This window comes from Leuciscus leuciscus, assembly GCF_965113295.1.
Source record: "Leuciscus leuciscus genome assembly, chromosome: 3".
NCBI lineage: Eukaryota > Metazoa > Chordata > Actinopteri > Cypriniformes > Leuciscidae > Leuciscus > Leuciscus leuciscus.
This window is the reverse complement of record NC_138727.1, coordinates 49409576-49432692: the sequence shown is the minus strand read 5'-3', so window position 1 is coordinate 49432692 and position 23117 is coordinate 49409576. Positions and strand designations below refer to the sequence as shown.

The 23117-nt window shown below is 38.7% G+C and overlaps 2 protein-coding genes and 1 long non-coding RNA gene across 6 annotated transcripts in view; 1 reads left to right on the top strand and 2 right to left on the bottom strand.

The window, feature by feature from the left end:
• LOC309495024 overlaps positions 1-19821 on the top strand; it is a 214082-nt gene extending 194261 nt beyond the window's left edge. Inside the window, exon 2 of the long non-coding RNA XR_014204511.1 lies at positions 18945-19821. This is a non-coding gene — a long non-coding RNA (uncharacterized lncRNA). The remainder of the gene's footprint in view (positions 1-18944) is intronic.
• LOC309494997 (uncharacterized protein) overlaps positions 1-23117 on the bottom strand; it is a 730899-nt gene that overhangs the window by 529717 nt on the left and 178065 nt on the right. The gene's annotated exons all lie outside the window — the stretch shown is intronic.
• LOC309495002 (uncharacterized protein) lies at positions 8001-17758 on the bottom strand. Of its 4 annotated transcripts, XR_014204503.1 has the most exons (3): positions 16412-17084; positions 9850-9907; positions 8304-8437 (listed from the first exon to the last, which is right to left on the bottom strand). XR_014204503.1 is itself a non-coding variant. In XM_082164520.1 (2 exons), exon 2 carries the CDS (start codon positions 15859-15861, stop codon positions 13753-13755), a length of 2109 nt encoding a protein of 702 aa, XP_082020646.1. In that variant the 5' UTR covers positions 15862-16274; positions 16412-17743; the 3' UTR covers positions 11718-13752. The 4 variants fall into 4 exon arrangements, 1 of the variants encoding a protein (XP_082020646.1); XR_014204501.1 differs by lacking the exon at positions 9850-9907 and having other exon boundaries at positions 8001-8437; positions 16412-17758; XR_014204502.1 differs by lacking the exon at positions 8304-8437 and having other exon boundaries at positions 9168-9907; positions 16412-17758.

Below are 23117 nucleotides of genomic sequence, written 5' to 3'. Positions count from 1 at the left end.
CATCTGAGGCGTTTAAAGACTCCATTTGTCCATTATTTATTTCTAAAGAAACACGAAAATGTATAAAAGGCTCCATTACCTTGTATCTTACTTTATGGCCCCGTAGAAGCAGTTTTTGTAAAAATAGGCTAACGATTGCGTCATAACATGCGACTCTCTGTCGCACAGTAGAGAGATTACCGTATGGACAGGAGGAGAAGCTCGCGGGCAATCGGGGGGACGTGGAGGCAAAATGACAAAGTAATTAATCAGAATACTTAGCAAAAGTTTATCCTGCTCCTAGCTCATAGACACCTCCTACTCACGATCTCCGTCTCGGCAAGTTTCGGAAGGGAATGATTCAGATTTCTCTTGGTACAGCTACTAGTAGATAGACGGGTTGCTCACGTCACATCTACGTCGTCAAGCTCAGTTTGAGTCTGCGCAGTACGCTCGACCATCAGGAAGTTAGTGCTTCTAATTGACTTCACTTGTCTCCGTTGAATCCAATGGGGTCGCTGTGTCCAGTTTATATACTGTCTATGACGCAGACTGGTGCATAGATATATACAATAGATGTCGCCTTAAAGACATTCGTTCCAATGAACTGCCGTAGACAAGGCGACATCTAGTGTGTATATATCTATGCACCAGTCTGCGTACACGTCAGATCAGATCACTCGGACATGTCTGCGTATAAGAGGTAAAAACGATATAAATACTGTTCGTTTTCTCACACAAACCGCTCGTTTCGTGTCTTAGGCCATCAATGTGTACTTACGATGGGGAATTGTTTAATTTGGACGACGGGGAATTGTTTTAATTTGGACTCTGTGCTTGTGTTTTGAGACAGTGACCATAGACCTTCATTATATGACTGACAGACAAGAACGGTTTGACCTAAAAATATCAAAATTGAAACTACTGCGGAAAAAAAGACACCTACATCTTGGATGCCCTTGAGGTAAGCTAAAACATACCAAAAATTAATTTCAAAGTGAACTATCCCTTTAAATACATATCGCTGAACTTACCCTCCATGTCCAACATTCCCGTGTAGCCTCTGTTTACAATAGAAAATCTATTGTCCTGGCTCCAACAAGACAACAAACATTCATATTAGTCCCAGAAACGCACAAGGCACAATATATAACGTTTAGGTTTAGCCTACTGTCCGACCGCACAGCTTTTTCCTCTGTTCCATTACTTGCAATCGCCCAAAAAAAACACAACAACGCCAGATTTAATAACAGAGACACGCGAGTGAGCGTCCCATCAGCCTCCGATTGCAATAGATTATAGGCAAAATTGTTTTTAGACGAGCCCCCACTTTGTTACTACTGGCTCTCAAATAGTAACAAAATAAGCAGGAGAAAGTTCGGCAAACAAATGTCTAAGGATTTATTTGTTAACTCAAAAGTTTACATAACCAAGGATCAACTTAAAACAACAATTCAAACACAAAACAAAGCCGCTCTCTCCTGCTCTCTCCTGTCGACGCGCCACAACCAAGCCCTCTTTATGCCATCAGCTGGGACACGCCTCGCGCGCCGGCACATCCCATCAATTAAGCACAGGAACTGACCTAGGATAACAACAAGACACGGAAATACAGAACAGGAGAAATACAGACAATCGCGGGTGTAACAGATGCTTTAAATCACATGAACAGAAGAGTCATTATAACTGATGTTAAACTGATTTTAACACACCTGACGACCATGCTTAAAACAATAACACATTAACTTCTTAGGTATGAGTAATGTGGTGAGATCTGGTACTACTCTCACTTTCCTGAATAACCCCTGGTATCTCTGTGTCTAGGTGGTCTTTTGCTGTCAGGTCAGAATAGAGATAATTCCCTCATTAGCTTGTTATAATTTATACCAGTAAATCTAGGTGTAGTCCCTACACTCCCAGGAAACAATAATAAACATCATTTACTAGACATATGAATAAAATTCATGCTTACCGTCCAGCAGAATCACTCTTGGAATCCTTGTTTTCTTTGTTTAGAAAAGGATTAATAAATTGCTCTGTCTTTTGCTTTTTAGAACTGTCTGTAATAGCTGAAGTAAAAACTTAACAGTGATTGTCTTTTAGAAATAAAAATTTATTTATACAAAAGATTAAAACACTGGTTACACAAAATTAAAACTCGTAGCAAATCAAAAGAAAATGTTACAGGTTATAAAACTTCAGCTTATTCAATCTCAACAGGGCAGTCCTGTATGAGTGAATATTACAAAGGCTAATTACCTTGAAGCAGTTCAAGCAATTGGAGTAAATACGAACTTGTTCTCATCCGAGGTTTTCCAAGTTACAATAATACAGCAGAGCAAATTAAACCAAAAGAAATTCAGCTAGGTTTAAACTAGAAGAGATTTGATTTCTCTCTAGGGATGCAATCGACATCAAAATCAAAAATGCAGCAACGTACAGTCAAAAATGCAGTCATATTTATACGGAACTGGGTTACATTGTTCTAATGCAGTTTCTTGGGTTTTTTCCAGAGGAACTCAGTCTCATGACTGAGCCTTGCAACATCAATCGTCTCTTGCTTCAGACGGGGGGTTTTCGCTGATATCTCTGTTTCCCATATATGGGTATTCTTGCGTCCTTTCCGTCCTCTGCGCTTTGAACTTCTATGTATGTGTGTGCGTGCATATGTATTAGGAAGTGTATTTGTAGGTTCGCAATCCCTATTAAAATTCACAAATCCTGCCACACCCCCTCTCGAACTTACAATGGCACTTTCATGTACAATCCTGCTGTCAATTCCATTACGCTGCTCTCTAATAAAATTCCTAGGGTAAATCACATCAAGTTCATCAACTTTAACTTTAAAAACAAACTGCGTTGGAATTATGAAGTCTAAGCAATACTCATGAAACCTATATACTAATTCACTTTCCCGATGGAAGAAACCCATCGTCACTCTCCCGTGCTGGGTCAACAGACTCTCCATGCTTCTGCGGAACCACCGCTGGGACACAGGTTTCCACCTGAACGAGTCCCGGTGTCTCGGGGCCTGATCCAATTTTACCAGATCCTCTGGGTACAGAGCCAGCTCGGAACCACTGTCCGCCAAGCTCTCGTCCAACACTCTCAGCTCCCACCGGGCTTGTGTCAGGCAGCGTAAGCAGATCTAATGGATCAATCACATTGATATAAACAATTCGCCCGTTAGCACGTGCTTGTTTAGTACAAAACCCCGAGACCACCTTATTTTTCCATAGGTAGGTCTGAATGTCAACACAGCACGTAGTCTTGGTCACACATTCCCTGTTCCCAATTAGTAGTTCAATTGCGTCATCTAAATCGATGATCAGCCATTTCATCGCAATGATAAATCTCATTGCATCATAGGTTAAGTAATGAGTGCAGCCTGGACCCGTAAAGTTAGCCCCTCGATCATAAAAAGCAAATGTTTTCATTTCGGCCATGTAATAACCCTTGGACAGTATACATGATTGACAGAAGTTTTTAAACTCAAAACAACCCCGTTTGTATGCTTCAATTTTCAACGGGTAACATTTAACCTCTAAACAGTCATCACACACTTTATACATCCCATATCCGTTGACAAGTCTCCTGTCTCCCGGACCCTATAGCAATAACACAAAATAAAACAATCGCAAATCAACTTTTGTTATTACCTCTTAGGCACAGTAACCCCAAAATTCTCATAAAATACTAAGTAACCACATATAAAACTTAATATTTCCTTTTTTATCGAGAATAAAGAGAATAAAACAACAACAAAAAAAAATTCCTTTTTTTTTTTTTCTTCCAATAATAATAATGAACATAAAACAAAATTATCATCGCTAAAAAATAAAAAAAAATAAAAAATAAAAAATAAAAAATCTTTTTTTTATTTTTTTTTATTTAACTTGTCTGACAAAGACGAAATCATAAGATCAGATCAACTTAAAACAAGATCATAATTAGGAATCATGTCTCCTATATTGTCGATCATCCATGAAATAAAGTAAACAAAATAAAATGGTGATTGATCAACTAATCAAAACAAAAATCAACTCAGAGTAAATAACCCCTAATCCTATATGGTCTTATAGAACCAACAACTTATCTTCTACATCTGTCTAAAAATTTAAACATTAATGAATAATCATTGATCCCAACCAGGATACCCAGAAAAAATAACTTTGGTTCGTTCACTTTTTTGGAAGTCCCCGCCATTAATAAAACAATAAAATACAGTATTGCCAGCTTTATCACTAGTGGTCTTAAAACTGTATTTCGTCTATAGCTAATGATAACCAAAAACGTGTAGGTAAGGAATGCCAGTCCCAAACCAACATATTTGAGCCAAATCATTTTAATATAGCACTGTGTCAAGTTATACACAGCGATGGCAACGGCAAATATCATAACTGCGATAATTCCCTTAAAGCCAAAAATTTTAATATAACGAGAACTCCTAAGTAATTGGGAAACTAAAATTAACACTAATGAAAAGTCATCAAGAACATTATATAAGGTCAGGCTTAAGCACATCAAGACTATTTGTTCTGACATGCGACTGGTCAATATTCCAGTAAGCCAATAGGAAATCAACCAAAAATTGACAGAGATAATACTCACAATCTCCTTTGGAGATTCATCGCAACGCCATGTAGAATTGGTGCTATTGCCTGCCATCATCCCAAGTACTTTTTCTCAAAAATTTTGAATTGAAAAGGCCCGAGGTTCCGTCTGCAACCGTCAAGTTCTGTAATCTTGTCACTCCCTCAGACCTCCTTATAGCCCCTCTCGCTACATAGGTCACACCTCCATCTCCAGCTCACTTGCTGTTTGAGGAAGTTAGGCTTTCCTGCTCCTCGCTGGTTTTTGCTGAACCAGACTCTTTCGAATGTTTCCTGCACACCAGCCCTAGTTTTGTCGATTTAAACACCATTACCAATATGACAATTATTACTATGATAATCGTTAGGCATATGATCACTATTTTTATGTAGTACCCATATTGTACTATTAGGTCCCAAACAGATACCGCAAAATCCTTCACATTATCTACAACCCATAAAAGAGCTTTTTTCTGAATTTTCCAATATACCGTAAAAATATCCCCCCTATTCGGTTTAATTAATTGGGCACTTAGATCCGCTACGTACACCCATGCCGGACCAACGGAAAAACCCTCGATATAATCATCAATTGGAAAGAAAAATCCCTTTAATTCAGATTCGCTATTAACCAGCCTAGCTAGAGCGCATTTTTTCATGACCTGATTCTGTGCAATCATCATCAATGGAGCCGCACTAGTTATAGAACTAATGTCGTACCATGTTTTAGCGCTACCAGCCGTCGTAGCTCCTATTCTCATTAGATCTTTAAAACTACAAAATATATGTTCTTCCTCATGCATCCAAGATATATTCGGACTCAACCTTGTTCCTGGCGTTTTCACCTTCCATGAGTCAAACATCTCAGAGCTACAATACTGCTCTTTACCTGGGAACCACAAATATTTGACGTCCTCATCCCGTCTAAATTCAAACCTGCCTAAACCAAAATTCCATGAACTTGACCTAATCTTTCCTTGATCATTATCCAAAATCTCCGGCCTCAGGCTATTTCGTGAGAACGGTTGAGATGTTTTAACATCAAACCTTGACGAGGCCATCATTACTCTATAATTACCATATCTCAGTTCTGATGGTTTCATCATTGGTATATAATACTTAGTACTCCAATAACCATGGGCTAAATTGTGACTGTTCAGTCCCACAGTTCTATTGTGTCTATAGTAAAATGTTATTGGGAATATGTCTTCATTAGCTTTATGATTATTAAATGATCTCCACGTTATCGTATGATTGCTGGTCTTATCTAGACCCATTGCAACCGGAAAAACGTCCCATTCTCTGTATAAAAAGTTTGATAGGCCAATCCACCGCAAAGTCCCCTTATTACTAGCATCACTATGGTTCTTCCAGATGCCTTGATTGGCTCGGAGAACACTAGACCAGCCCATACAATACAGAACAATAGCTGATCTATATTGCTGTTCAGTAATATTATTTAAAATATAGTCCATAATACCCGAATGGTTCGCCAGCTCTAACGATAATCCAGGTCTAGGGCCATAATTTAAAGTGACTGGATGAAGTCTACTGCCTCCTACCCCGTTTGCCCACAAGGTGTCATTAATGGTCCATGTCATACGTTGACCTTCTGCTTTCACCATGTCATTATCTGGGTCCTGTAATCCCATCCATTCATGCCACAACTTAATAATGTTAGCACCATGCCGCTCAAAAACTTTATCATCCCATATCGACGTGTCATTCAAATAACACACCCATGCAGACGTCATCTCATAAGCAGACATACAATGTTTATCAATGTCATACCAAAACTGATTCTCAGGTATATTACTTAGGAATTTATTTTTCTTCAGAAACTGACATTTCTTGTGATTTTCGCACATTTCTATGGGCATAATCAGCTTTTCACATGTCACCCATTCTAATTCCACATAAGCTGGTTTAGGTCTATTTTTGTATATACCAATTATCAATACATACGGGTTTAGGCCCTTAGGCCAATAGCCTTTTTGCACTGGGTTCCGATTATCCATATTATTCCATGTATTCTTACTTATTAAATATTTAGAGCCGTCTGAAGCAGATCTTCCACTCCGCCCTCTGCTCTTTCTTTTATCGTTTATTGTCATGGTAATAGATTTTTCAGAACTATCCTTGCCCAGCCAAGATCTCTTCACTATTGGGACAACAGTTTTAGTCAAACAATCCCAATCATCCATTTTCGTGATCTGTAGTATTGGACTATTCCCAGGGCCGGCGCTCCGCACACGCACATCACGCACTGCGCGTAGGGCACCAAGTGCTTGGGGGGGCACCAAAAAATCTGGGTCGTGAAAAATCATCACAATAGGGTACTAGTATAAATAACAAATAAAATATGTCTAAAGCATGTTAATATTGGGTTTAAGTGGTCGTTCAATGAGGCCTATTATATGTTGATCCGACGAAAATTATGTGTGTATTTAAGTGGTCCAGTGGTAGAATTTTTGCCAAGCGTGTCAGAGGTTCTGAGTTCTAATCCGCACTCATATAGTTTTTTTTTTTTTTTTTTTCATCAAAACCGATTATGTTTTTTAGTGGTTGTATATCAGGCAGGGACACTTTTTGTGCTTTTTGTTTTCTAATTGTACCGGAGCGAATAGAGAGTCTCTCCACAACGGATTGAAACGCGCGTCTGAGTGAAGGCTGTGCGCGAGCCAGAAACAAACATAGTATCCGCGCCACTGATCGCTCGGCAACGAGCACTTTGATCAGTTGATTTAAAAAAACAACACATTTCAGCGCTAGATCGACTCTTATTTAAAAAACGAATGAAATGAATGCTCTGCTGGTTAACTGGAGATGTTTTGTTTGTTTGTATTGGTACATTCGTGCCGCGAGATGTTTCAAAAGTGGTGGGGACATGTCCTACCCGCAAATTACGCCTATGCGTATGCATGTCCAGGGGCGTCGCTATAGTAGTGCAAAAGATCCGGGGCTTTAGCCCTGCATGGCTAAAATCTTTTCTTTTTTTTCTTTTTTTAACTTTGCAACTGCAATTAGAAGAAAAAAACCCCCCACAATCTCAGTGTTTGTATATTTTCATATTCACAGAGTTGTCAAATTATGTACAGAATTATTATATTGTGCCTGACCTTTGCACTTTTAACTTTCTGTGTTTACATTGTTCAGTTCCAAATCTGTGTTTTTAGTAATTGTGGTGGTATTTGGTATTTATAATTTTAACCTTTATATTATTTATTTCTTTTCATGTTTGGTGCCATTGTTAATGTAAAATTATTTATTTGCAGCAGTTATTTTGGAAGTTACCACCAAGCATTTGTGCTTAGGGCACCCAAATGGCTAGCGCCGGCCCTGACTATTCCATAATCTATATACAACCATGGTAGACGTCAAATTAAAGACATCCGAAAGATTATACTTAAGGCCCTGTAATTTGACATTTGTAATTTGTCAGATTATATCCTTTTAAGTAATTCCATCGTAACCTAGTTTTATTATTAACAACCTTGTTTCCATAAATCTTAGGTCCTTTTGTGGCACTCCTACGCTTAGTACCTGTGCAGTTCCAGAATGACTTGTCTATATCTTTTATAAAACCCTTAAACATATTCCTTATCATTTTTGGTCCATATATAGTACCATCAAAATTCACAGTTTGATTGTAACATATTTTTGGTACAATTTTCTCAACAACAGAACAGGAGGCTACTCCTACCTCGTTAGTTTGATTTTCTACTGTGATCCCAAAACCAACTATAAGGAGACATACTACCAGAACCATCTGCAGGGCTAACAGGAACAGTCCTACTTCGCTTCGAACACGAAGTAACTCCTGATACTTCCCCTTTAGTCTGCTTCCTCGTTTCACCATTCTGTTGCTGAAAAACACAAAAAGATATAGATGCACAAAAAACCTCCTAAGCTTTCCCTATCTGCCCTTTTAACCATGCGGACATTCTGCTCAGTTTGTTAGGCTTTTTGATGTTCATCCTTTCAATTTTAACCCCCTCAATTGATTTGCCTATGCCTAAGTAATCAGAGGTGGTGGTGATAAAAACTTTCACCTGCCATAATTCACTTGTCCTTTGCGAATCAAGCTTAACTTTAATTCTAACTGTCCCTAAGAAGGTCTGTTGTGACCTTGCTCTGACAGTCAACGAGGTTTCCCTTACAAAATGACTATATTCTCTAGGCATATATATAGGAAATTCCTCCTGAAAAGACATTTTGGTCATCAATTCAACAAGTAAGTCATGCACATTTAATTCCTTATACATTCCTTCCTCTTTAAACTGAATTGAGCAACCATTGTCATAAAATGGATCCCTCACCACCGTTTTCCAACGGTTCAAGTCAGTATCCCTTGACAGCGTTTTATCCAAAACACTATCCTTTAACAATGGATCAGAATCCAATGGCATTGGGCCACCAGAACTTAACAGCCTTTCCCAAAGGAAGGCTTTCTCTGTATTACAGACCAAAGCCAAGGGATTCACTTCCCAGTTATTCATAATTTTATCATCAATTAAGCAGCCTAGACTTGTCTCAGTTTTTCTAGACTGCCAAACTTCCTTTAAACTGGTAATTTTTAACCATCGTTTTCTTATCATTAACTTGCACCTTGGGCACTTATTTAGTTACCCTTGGTTGTCTAGAGTACATTTACACTCTTAACCTCTGAGACTCAACTGTATCTTACAGTCTACGCATGTTTTACAACCACAATTTCCCGTGGTTAATTCATATTGCCAGACTGACCAACGTTGTCTGGACAACCGGCACGATCCACAAATGCTTACATCTCCCAGCGAACACGATCCTACGGACCTGTCCGAACAATACCATTTCGGTAAAATAGTCATTTGGCTTCTAAGCCAATGCTGACTTTCTCTGACCTCCCTAGGTCCTTCCCAGAGGAGTTGACAAATATCCTTTTTGCCACAGATCACACAGTCAGTAGGTTTCCTTCGGGTTGTTGCAGTTCCTGTAACACAGTCTTTATGCCATATCTTTACTAAGAAAGAATCACTAAAGTCTTTACACACTACAACAGTGCCCTCTGCTGGACACTTAGCGTCTGTCTGGAAACTTACTTTTGGTCTATATACCTTACTCATGATCAACAAAATTAATCTTTGCTCTTCACAAGCTTTCTGATGGACCAAATCCCGTTAGCTTCTAATCTAACAGTAGTATTTTAAGTTAATTCAACTACTTTATCCTCAGTCCCCGTTTTGCTACGGAAACGCCCCTGTTTTTGCTTTAATAGTATAAATACTTTATCTCCTACCGTGAATGGGTTTTTGCTTGTGTCGGCTGGTTCGCAAGTTCTATTGGTCTTCGAGACCCTATAATTAAGGAAATGGGTGCATTCATTAATTAAAGTGTCCCACTCACCTAGACCCTGATTCTTGACAAACCACTCTTTAGCCGATTTTATAGCCCGTTCAGCGCAGCCATTGCTGCAAGACTCATATTTAACCGACTTGATTAAAGTAATACCCTGCTCTTTGCAGAAAGTCTCTACTTCACGACCGGTTAAATTATGTGCATTATCACCTCTCAGACGTTCCGGTGCGCCACGGTACCTAATCCAAGTCTTTAGGCTGTCTACTACGAATGCACTTGTTGCCTGCTGACATGGATAAAGTTGTATAAAATTAGAGCAATTGTCCACAATAATTAAGAAATAAACGTTCTTCTTCTTCGTCTTCGGAAAAAGAGGCCCAGCGTAGTCGGCACTTATTTCAACATTCTCTTTATCAGTTTTGATTTTTCCAAAATCATGATATATACTGGTCATCACTTTCCTACAATCAGGACAGTTAAGCTTAATTTTTTGATAATTAGTTTTCAAGTTCTGAATATGTAGGCCCATCTGCTGACAGTATTTCGCAAGATATGTTGTTGAAGGGTGAAACAGCTCATCATGCAATTTCTGCAGCAAGTCCCCTTCACTCTGTTTAGTAATCGCACGTATGCGTATGTATTGGTCAATTTCCTTATTTCCAACTGCTGCAGGCGTTGTCTGAACTGTGTGGCTTGATTGATGCAATACTTTCGGTTTCACAACCTTGTAATTTTCACTTATGCTCTTCCACAATTTTGCCTGCGCTAACGGTTTGCCTTTAGCGTTATTGAAACTATTAAAGGGGTCATATAATGCCATTTTTGTACAAGCTAATATGATTCTTTAGGGTCTAAATTAAAAGTTTGTAATATACTTTAATTAAAAATTCTCATTAGTATTGTAAGAAAACACTAATTTTACCTGGTCAAAAACAGCTCTGTTTTCAGCACGCCGTTTCAGTGCATGTGTCTTTAAATGATAATGAGCTTTGCTCACCCCGCCCCTCTGTTCTGTGCATACACCGTTTGTAACACAATAACCACGCGTTGTTCATTATAAACGTGGGATTATGAATTATATTGAGAACGTCGTACATAGAAAACATGCTGTAATGTACCCTGAGTGTAAACCTTAGATGCATTCATCGTGAAGCCTGCAGCAAGGTTTGCAAATTTCGCAAAGATTAATATAAATACTAATATAAAGGTTAATAAAACATTACACTCACATCTTCTGGAGGTTCAGCAGTAACACGTTGGTACCGATCCGTTTTTTCTCGTTTGTAAAGCTGTCTGGTGTGAAATGATTCGCGTAAACATGAAAGCATGGACGATCGTGGGGAATCCCCGTGAGGGAATCCCCGCGTCAATCCTTTGGGCATATGGCTTCAAAAACAAAACTCAGCCACTGCATCTATAACGGCTCAGATTTAGGAACATCCAAATGACTGCTGTGTTCCTTATTACATCTAAGAACAGAACACCACAATCGTGTAGACGCCATTCTACTCCAGCATATCAACAATGGCGGACTACTATGACGACGGCTGTCACAGCTTGCTCAGGGCGGGTCTTGTGTTGAAGCACGGCTGTCAATCACAATCGCGGGAGGGGCGTACGATCTTATGACGTCACAATATCGAACGGCTTGATTTCATAGATGGTCAAACATATAAGGAGATTAAAACAAAACCACTGGATGGATTTTAATCATGATAGGATGGTTGTGTACAGGCACTGCCTACAGACATTTCAGTGCAATCAACTTGTAAAAGTGCATGTACCATTATAATGACCCCTTTAAGTTCCCACCTATCCAGGTGTTCAATTAATCCTAAGTAAGCGTATTCGCTATCTGTGACTAATAAACAATTAACGTGATTATTAGTTCTCATGTGCGATAACGCCTTAGCAACTGCAGTAACTTCAGCTTCCTGAGCACTTTTGTCATCCTCTAACCTTCCCTTTTCTCTGTGGATAATTTTACCTCTCAATTTCACCAGAAAACCCCACCACGTTTGTCCTTTCTCTGAGCTTCCGTCAGTAAAGTAGCACAAATGTGCTGGGTTAATCAAAGTCTTTTTCTCCTTTTTAGGAGTTTTTTCATGTCTAAATTCTATCTGATTATCACTGATTAATTTAGTCCATTTTGACCAGGTAAAAGTGTGAACACGCTTATTTTCATTCACTAAATTCTTCGCTTCCCTGGCTAATAATTCAATACCTTCACTTTTGGCAATGACTATAATAGATCGTTCTGCAGCCAATGATTTAATGATTAGCAAATTTCTTGCTACTGTGGCTAATATATCTACTGCAGACAAATTCTCTTGTTTCCTCTGAGTAACTGGTTTTTCATGAGAGATAAACATCACTGGGCTTTTAGTATTACCTTCATTGAATAACACAACTTCCATTTCCTCAGGTGTGTTATCAATTTTGACTATAAGGTTTTTGTCAGGATCTCTTCTGATAATCCTCCCAGAATTTAAAGCCATTTCTATAATTTCACATTTGATTTTCTCAAGGTTTTCGTCCCATTTAAAATCTCCTCCTGAAGTGGCTTTATACAGCAGTTTTGCTTTAGCACTATAACCAGGTATTAAATCTCTTACAAAATTCAATCTTCCTAAAAGACTTTGTAATTCTCTCAAGTTCGTTATAGTTTTATTTTTAATTCAATTAATTTTTCCTGGGTTGATTTAGCTATACCTCTGTCCTCACCTGATATTTCAAACCCTAGGAAGTCAACCTTTTCTTTTCCCAACTCTAATTTCTTCAAGTTCAAAAGAAAACCTGCATCTGTTAGTCTTTTTATCGTTTCTGACAATACCTTCATATGTTCGTCCACTGTCTGAGTGGCTATTAAAATGTCGTCGATATAAACCGTAATCGGCAATTCCTGTAAAATTTCTAGAATTACGGACTGAAAGACGTTTGGACTATTGCGTAATCCCTGAGGTAAACGGTTATAGACGAATTGTCTGCCCTCATAGGTAAAGGCGGTCCGCCCTCGACTTTCCTTTGCCAATGGTATTGACCAGAAACCATTAGCTAAGTCGATTTTAGACAATATCTTGCCACCACTCAAACCGTTTGTCACGTCCCGTGCATTTATTAAATACCTGGTATCCGGTACCGTTAATTTATTCAAAGCTTTGTAGTTCGAAACTAAACGCCAAGAACCATCCCCCTTGGCCACGCCCTGAATCGGGGAATTAGTAGGACAATTTTCTCCTATACTTATTACCCCTTTTTTCAATAATTCATTTATTATTTCTCCTATTTCTTTATATGCTGCTTTATTTAGAGGGTATTGCCTCTGTGGTGCTGGAATTCCACCTACAATAGTATATTCATATTTGTCTGACAATTTTCCGCAATCATTTTTGCTTTTTGCGTAATGATTTTTATATTTTTCCAACAATTTTCTCAGCTCTACCTTTGGTAATAGGGTCTCGTTTATAACCCTATTCATTTCCAACTCCAGGTCGACCGGTTTAAGCCATCTAATTATTTTGTCAGAATCAGTAATCTTTTCATTCATCTCTTTAATAAGAATGGCATCCTTTAGACACATCAAATTCGAGCTGTCTAATATGCAATGTAAACCCTGCCAATAATACCTATCTCTGGTTACTGGCTTCATTTCATTACTAAACCCAAAAACCCGGTATTTTCCTTTTAACTTAACTGCCCCTTCGGGTAATTCTGTTACTGTCGTTACCTCAGCTCCCGTGTCTAAAAGAAATCTGATACCATTATAATTAATAAAAAATTCTTGGTCTTTTGATTCTTCCACTAAACTAGAGGCAATGGTCGCTTTTCCTGGAGCTCTTATATCCTATAGTTTTTTCTCTCTCTCTGTCCTATTGGTTTTAACAGTGTGTGTCCTTTCTTGTCTTGGTTCTGCTTTTTTATTTCTCTTTTCGATATGAGCTTTTCTCTGTTCTTCATTCATTTTTGCCCAGTCTTCTGGTTCAATATATTTGTTATTTCTTTCCGGCTTTCTATTCTGCACTTTTCTGGTCTGTGGTTTAAATTTCTTATCTATACTCTTCGAAAAATCATTTCTCTGAGGTTTCATTTTATTCCCCTCACTGGATTTGGTGTTAAACTTCTTGAAATCAGTCTTTGGTTTGACCCTAACCCCCTCTGCTGGTCTGCTTTTGAATTGACCTTGTGTTTCTTTCAACTTCTTCCTTCTTTTGCATTCTCTGTCATATCTAGCTGCAAATTTAGATAGCTCTGTCCAATCAGTCTCTGATCCCCAGCTTGCTATCACCTGGCAGCCTGGCAGTTCAGGAGCTAGTTTCTTCAATTTGGCTACCATTTCCAGCTTGGTCCAGCCTTCGCTGGCTTTATAAGAAATATAGGGCCACAGACCTGTAGCTTTTACTGATTCTACTTCTTCTCTAAATTCCTCATCCTCATCTGTCCCTAAGACTTGTGCATGATGGGCATTTAGGATTTCTAACTTTAAAGATAATCCTGTATGGAATTTAATCATTTGCTCTATCAGAGATTTAGTAGCATTTATGGATTTTCCTAAATCAGCTACCATTTTTGCTTTTAGCATTTTATCATCCTTTGCTCCTGGAAATCTCATATTCTGCAACATCTGAATTGTAGTAATGCCATCACCCTTGGCCTGTCTCGATGGACCACGCCTGGGCTTAGGAGTTATCTCTTTTTTAGATGTCCCTTCTTTTCTTTCTCTTTCCTGCCGTGCAACGGCCGCTACTAGAGACAGATCTATTTGCGTGCTAATCAGAGAGGGCACTTCCTGACTGTCACTCTCCCCCTCTGTGTCAGACTCTGACCTCTCAGACTCAGATACAGAATCAGAAGGTTCCTCTTCTTTAAACTCCCTTTGCTCATATTTCTCATTCCTATCCTTTTTGATAGTTCTTTTATTTAAGTTATCGCCCTGATTTGACTTTTGTTGTTTTCTGGGCGCTTTTTCTTTATTAGGTGGTGCTTCCTGATGTGTGGCTTCCCTGAGTTTCCACACATCATTAACTGTTGGTTCCTGTTTTTCTTTTTTCTGTTCACCTAATAACAAGTAACACAACGATTTTTGCATGCAGTCTAGCTGTTCTGCCAGCATATCTAATTTTGCCTTAGAACTAGTTCCGGGCATATCCAGAATTTCATCTGGAGTAGGTCCGCAAGCTAGTTTCACTATTTTCTGCATCGCTCCCTTTACAGCTGATAACTGTGAATCTCTGGGAGCGAAAATGAGACCAGGACATGTCAAAAATGTTCTTCCTCCCAGCCTGTCATGTTCTCTCTGGTGAGAGCTACTTCGCCTCTCGCGAGATTGACTTCTAGACTTTTTGTAATTAACAATCTTTCTTCGAGGTATTTCCTCATCTTCAGTATACTCTGAACTCGAGCTTCTTCCTGACTCTTCATCTACTTTTATTTGATATCTTTCTTTGTTTTTTCTATCTGTAGAGGTTTTATAGGGCCTGAAACCTGTCTTTTCTTTTTCCCATGATTCTTCCCCTGTTATCAGGGGACTGAATCCGGCTAATATATTTTTACGTTTAGGAATAGCTCCCGTCTCTACCGTCGTCATGTCAAAGTTTAAACCTACATGACCATAGTCACTTCCAGCCGCTCCCTCCTTGTCAGTGTATTCTGAAGGGGTGGGGGAGTCAGCCGTGATTAAAGCGTCTGGGTCAGGAACACCGTTCCTGGTAACTCTTATGTCGGTTCCTTTAACTATTGGTACAGTAATATCACTATCCCCAATTTCAACGGTAACCTTTTTACTTCGACTTTTATGGCCTACTACCTGGACTAATTTACTTAATCCAGCTTCATTAGAAGTATATAATGTATCATCAGTAGCCAGTAGTTCCTCATTACCTACTTGCCCTGCATCTTTTAATTTTTTATTTAATTGGTCTTGCGACAGCAAAGTAATATTGGTTATTTTTTCCATGACTGTGTGAATCTGTACACTCCTCTGAGGCTCTTTTTGGTAACAATCTCTTTATATGAGGTTTCTAGTTTAGGTACTCTATGGTCCTACAGCGCTGCCTCTGAGATCTCTTGTTACCTCTGTCGTGCCCAACCAAAGAATCTTATCTCAGGCATCCCCGAGATATTTACTGAGGTTAGGAGGAAATAACTGTTCCTGTAACTTCCTCAAAGCACTAAGGAGACATTGTTTTGCACTTGGATTTAGCCGTTGTCTTAGTTTTTTGAAAACTATTGTTCCCTTAGGTTCTTGCGGGTTTTATTGGGCAATTAGACATTGACCCAATCCCGGACGAGCCCCCATGTGGTGAGATCTGGTACTACTCTCACTTTCCTGAATAACCCCTGGTATCTCTGTGTCTAGGTGGTCTTTTGCTGTCAGGTCAGAATAGAGATAATTCCCTCATTAGCTTGTTATAATTTATACCAGTAAATCTAGGTGTAGTCCCTACACTCCCAGGAAACAATAATAAACATCATTTACTAGACATATGAATAAAATTCATGCTTACCGTCCAGCAGAATCACTCTTGGAATCCTTGTTTTCTTTGTTTAGAAAAGGATTAATAAATTGCTCTGTCTTTTGCTTTTTAGAACTGTCTGTAATAGCTGAAGTAAAAACTTAACAGTGATTGTCTTTTAGAAATAAAAATTTATTTATACAAAAGATTAAAACACTGGTTACACAAAATTAAAACTCGTAGCAAATCAAAAGAAAATGTTACAGGTTATAAAACTTCAGCTTATTCAATCTCAACAGGGCAGTCCTGTATGAGTGAATATTACAAAGGCTAATTACCTTGAAGCAGTTCAAGCAATTGGAGTAAATACGAACTTGTTCTCATCCGAGGTTTTCCAAGTTACAATAATACAGCAGAGCAAATTAAACCAAAAGAAATTCAGCTAGGTTTAAACTAGAAGAGATTTGATTTCTCTCTAGGGATGCAATCGACATCAAAATCAAAAATGCAGCAACGTACAGTCAAAAATGCAGTCATATTTATACGGAACTGGGTTACATTGTTCTAATGCAGTTTCTTGGGTTTTTTCCAGAGGAACTAAGTCTCATGACTGAGCCTTGCAACATCAATCGTCTCTTGCTTCAGACGGGGGTTTTCGCTGATATCTCTGTTTCCCATATATGGGTATTCTTGCGTCCTTTCCGTCCTCTGCGCTTTGGACTTCTATGTATGTGTGTGCGTACATATGTATTAGGAAGTGTATTTGTAGGTTCGCAATACCTATTAAAATTCACAAATCCTGCCACAGAAATAAAAGGTGATTATTATTATTACAAGATAATAATCGATTAGATGGCTCCTCGATGTGCCCAGATCCAGGTTAAAAAACAAAGGTGACCGATTTGCAGAGGCTGCTCCAAATAACAACCTATTCATATAAGAAAAGCTCGGACCATTGAAACATTCAAGTCCTTGGCTTGCTTAAAGGGATAGTTCACTTTGAAATACATTTTTGGTATGTTTTAGCTTACCTCAAGGGCATCCAAGATGTAGGTGTCTTTTTTTCCACAGTAGTTTCAATTTTGATATTTTTAGGTCAAACCGTTCTTGTCTGTCAGTCATATAATGCAGGTCTATGGTCACTGTCTCAAAGAGCATGCACAGAGTCCAAATTAAAACAATTCCCCATCGTCCAAATTAAACAATTCCCCATCGTAAGTACACATTGATGGCCTAAGACACGAAACGAGCGGTTTGTGTGAGAAAACGAACAGTATTTATATCGTTTTTACCTCTTATACACAGCTATGTCCAAGTGATCTGATCTGACGTGTACGCAGACTGGTGCATAGATATATACACACTAGATGTCGCCTTAAAGACATTCGTTCCAATGAACTGCCGTAGACAAGGCGACATATATATATATATATATATATATATATATATATATAGAGAGAGAGAGAGAGAGAGAGAGAGAGAGAGAGAGAGAGAGAGAGAGCGAGACCATTGTGTGACCATAAAATAACCAATATCGAACGTTCCCCTAAAGTAATAACGGGAACGTTATTATATGACCAACTGAGAACCGTATGGGAACGTTCTGTTAACGTCCCGAATGTCCTCTTTGTAACGTTGTTGTGTGACCATATAATAACCTGTATGGAACGTTCCCCTAAAGTCACATTGGGAACGTTATTATATGACCAACAGAGGACCATGCGAGAACGTTCTGTTAACGTCCCGAATGTCCTCTTTGTAATGTTTGCCATGTGACCATAAAATACCCTAAATAGAACGTCCCCCTAAAGTCATATAAGGAACCTTGAACTGCAGCACTTTCATTACCAAAAGAGGACGTTCTATGAACGTCCCTAATGTTCTGTAAAGGTTCGGAACTTTCGTTACCTTTAGAGAACTTTTAGGGAACGTTGCACAAGGTCGTGAGAACGTCCCCTCCTACGTGGGTTCTTAGCAGCCTGAGCATTGAGATCAATGTATTTTGTCCAGTGCGAAGGAAAGATCGTTTTGAGGAAAATTATGTTGTAGCTTCTGGTGTTTTATCTGTAGTTATATGTGATAGGTGTTTTCTTTAGCAACAATGTTTAGTTCACGAGTTATTGAACGCGGAAGTCCGCGAATGTGCGAATATAAAGCCAACTTTACCTAAGTATCACATCTGTGGATGAAATTAAAACTGATGCCCGCCAAGAAAGCCCAATTAAAAGCTTAAACAGATCAGCAATGTCAAATCCAGTAGACTTATATATTACTGTGAAGCTGCTTTGAAACTTTGTATTATATAAAGAGTTATAAATAAAGGTGAGCAGATTTGACTGTATCATAACCAGAAAAAAAAACACTGATGCTTTAAAACACATGAACAGAAGAGTCATTATAACTGATGTTAAACTGATTTTAACACACCTGGCGACCATGTTTAAAACAATAACACATTAACTTCTTCGATATGAGTAATAAAAGGTGAATATTAATAAAGACGTCATATAAACATCAACCAGAAGAAAACAGACAATGGCATACCTTTAAGTCCTTCAAACAGTGTCTTCTGCCCGCAACAGAGTCATTTAACACTAGAAGTCCCAGAGTTTTTTAACCCTCCTTTAGCCAAGTGGATGCTAACTGGCCAGTCTTTTGGCTATCATTAGCATCAATTCATGTGTAAATGTGGTCATTACCTGAGCAATCTGCAGGGGGGTTGGGGGGGGGGGGGTGTGTGTGAATGGTTGCTGGTGGCTTGTTTGTATGTGTGGGGGAGGGAGGGCTGCTAAAAGCAGAGAACTTGACTCGCTGCTGTTTCCTGCAGTATATTGCAACTAAACCTGACAAGTTTGGGATCAAGTTTTGGGTGGCTTGCGACCTAAAATCCAAGTACATTTGTAATGTCCTCCCATATCTTGGCAAGGACCCTAGTCGTCCCAGTGGAGAGAGACTGTCTGAAAATGTAGTGATGAGGCTGATGGAACCATTCCTAGACAAGGGCAGAAATGTAACCACGGACAATTTCTTCACATCGCTGTCACTTGCGCATAAACTTCTTAGCCGGAAAACCACCATCCTCGGCACAGTCAACAAGATTCGCCGGGAAATCCCTCAATCCGCTAGACACACAGATCGCAATGAATTCACCACTCAGGTATGTTGCAGGTCTTTTGTGGTTCTATGTTTATGTGTTTCTAATTTTTAGAATCAACACCGCCAAGTGTGTCATTGTGTCATTGTGTGTAAAAGTGCTATGAAAATAACAATTTATCTTATTTATTAGGTGTTTTCAACCACTGCTGCTACGCTGACGGCGTATGCGGCCAAACGGAAGAAGACCGTCTACATTCTTAGCAGCATGCACAGCGTGATTCAGACTGAAAATACCACCAAAAGGAAGCCAAACACTATCACCCTTTACAACACCACAAAGTGCGGCGTGGATGTGATGGACCAGATGGTGCGGGAGTACACTGTCCGCACAGGGACACGGCGCTGGCCAGTTGCCGTGTTCTATAACATGATTGACATGGCAGCACTGAATGCACATGTGCTGTATCAAGCATGCACCGGAAGGCAGGAAAGACGGGTGGACTTCCTGGTGGAGCTTGCAAGCTTACTCACTCACTTTTTAATATTATTTGTAAATATGTGTACAAATGGTTGGTTTCTTTTTTATTTTATTTTGTACTGTTTTTATCAATAAATCTCAGCAACAAAGGAAAAAAAAAACATGTGTGTTGATTTCTCCCTAAGATGGCAAAGTGAAACACAAGTTTCCTTGAAGTGGCTCAGCATGGCCCCACATTGTTTGCATAACAAAAGCAACTATTCACAGCTGATTAAGGATATTAGCCTAAAGCCTTCCAGCCCATCGGCTGTCCTGCGGGTTTTATAGGTAGAAAAGCCAAATGGCTGCTCTCTGGGACTTCTAGTGTTAACAGTCTTTAATATATATATTTTAAAAAAGATGGATAAATATTAGATCAAAAACGCTTTATTAGCGCCTGTCCTCCGACTCCTGCTTCCGCAATCGGCAGGCAGAAGTGTAGATGTCAGAGCGCGATGATTGAGTGTCAGGAAGAGGAGAAGATCACCGATCACATCGATCGGATCTTCTTCTTCTTTCAGATTTTATTGGCGGTTGACAAACAACAAACTGGTGTATTACCGCCACTGACTGGTATGGAGTGTGGATCAAAACGACATTTGTATATCCTCTCCCACAAATTAGTTATTAAAAAATAAAACTATAACATTCATTTCCAGAGTCATTTTGTAAAATATCTCCTAGTATAAATTGAATTTTTACATGTTACATTTATGCATTAGAATCCTTCATTCAGGCTCGTATCTCTGACAGTATAGCATAACATGTTCCAGTTTCTTCTTGCCCACAAAATTCACACCTTCCCGTATCATGTTTACCCATTTTATAAAGTGTACCGTTTAGTCTTGTATGTCCAAATCTCATCCTTGATATTATCATCTCATCTCTCATGTTTTTTCCTGCACTTCTCATTTATCCCACTTTCCTTTGAATTCTGTAAAACCATCGACCTTTCTTCTCCATATCCCATTGTTTTTGCACCTTACCTTCAATCAATCTTTAATAATACTCTTGATTTCATTCTTACTTATACTAACACTTAAGTTAATGTCGTTGTATTTTATGGCTTATTTTGCTGCCTGTATTTCTATTAAAATGTCTGATACTTTCCGAATGCATCGATCGGATCTATTCTGATATTTTCTGTTATATAAGTTTAGAGGACACTTTTGTCAATGTCTGCATTATAACTGTTTTTATTATTATTATTAGATTTTTTCTTCTGTTTGTGTGTTCTGTGACATTTATTATTGCTCGGTATATATTTTTTTGCGGCTACATTATTAACTATTAGTTTGACTGTTGGCTGAGATTGTGTGGGATATATCTGAGAATATGTGTGATTAACGCTCTTTCCCGCCATTTGTTTAATCACAATTCAATTGTAAATTTACAAACATCAACAATTCTGAGAAGCCATTTTGTCCAAGAGCAAACTTCGCTTACTTTAGTGTAAGATATGCTATAATTAGCCTAATTTACATATTAAAATGTGTTTGTACTGAAAGGAATAACTGATTTAGTTTAAATATTGATGGTGTAGCACTAGCTGTTTCTGAAGAGATAAATATAGGCTAACTCGTAGTGATCATGTGATGACAGACATTTGCACCTTAATCAATAATTTGACTTTAAACACACACACACACACACACACACACACACACACACACACACACACACACACACACACACATAAAGACAGAACAATAATAATGTGACAATGGCAAATATCCTCTTCAGATGAGCTTCAATCAAATCTCAGGAAGACTTTTGACAAAGACATTAAAATCATAATCATCATTAAACCCTATAAATAATCCAGTTCCCCGAAACACAGATGAAACTCAGCTCTGAAGTTCATTACTGTTACTGTGATTGTGTTGAGCTGCTCACTTCACTGAGGTGGATGATACAATCTTTTTTTTTAAAACACTAATAATAGATAAATGATAAGAAAACTTTATTAGATATTATACAAAATATGAATGTACATTTATATACAGTAAATCCAGTAAAGGTCACGTGACTTCAGTGTTGATGATGATGATGTCTCTACAGTGGCTCCATATTCACCATTCATCATATCTGTCAGTAAATAAAACACAGACAGTAACACATGCATTACTGACACATCAGAGGATTGACTAGTTCAAGTGACATTATTATATTATATGATATGAATCAATACTTACTTCACTGTCTCCAGTTTATAATGTGGATTATCTTTTAGAGCAGAAAGACTCTTCACACTTGCATCTCCTATTATATTCTCAGTCAGATCCAGTTCTCTGAGGTGTGAGTTTGATCTCAGAGCTGAAGTCAGAGCAGCACAACCTTCATCTGTGATCTTACAATATCTAAACCTGTAGAACAACGACACACACTTTAAAGCTGCTGTAGGTAACTTTTGTAAAAATGTATTTTTTACATATTTGTCAAAATTGTCATTATGTCCTGACAGTAGAATATGAGACAGATAATCTGTGAACAAATCAAGCTTCTCTGGCTCCTCCCAGTGGTCCTATTGCCTCCCAGTGGTCCTATTTGCAGAAATACACCGCTCCCGGTAAGAAACAACCAATCAGAGCCAGGAGGAGTGTCTTAGCAGTGTCAATCAAGCTTGTGTACGCGCTGATCACACCCCTCTCTCGCACAGCGCGTACCGTCGTTCAAAATCAAGATAGCCGGTGTGCCCCAGCTGTGCTAATGAGGGACAAACAACCAAAACTGCCAATTTCTCGAGTGGCACCAGCTCATACAACAAAGACAGGCAAACGGAAAAAGACAGATGACGATAAACAAGCCTGTCGGAGGCCATTGACTCAGTGTCAAAACTCAAGCCGCATAACATAGCCTACAGATAAATGTCACGCACTGTGCAAAGCAACAATTGAAACCTGCTTATTCATTGTCATGTTGCTGAAATAATGTACTAGCACACCTTATTTAGCATTACACATCGCTAGAATAATTGCTTACATACTGTAACGTTGCCGTTATATTATCTTGCTAGCTATTTATAACTTATAGAAAGAGTGCAACGTTATGAAGTTACATTACATGTATTGCAAAATACGTAATGATTTAAGGACCAAGTTTGAAGTCAAAGTATGGGCAGGCCATAGTCAATATAAAGCATAT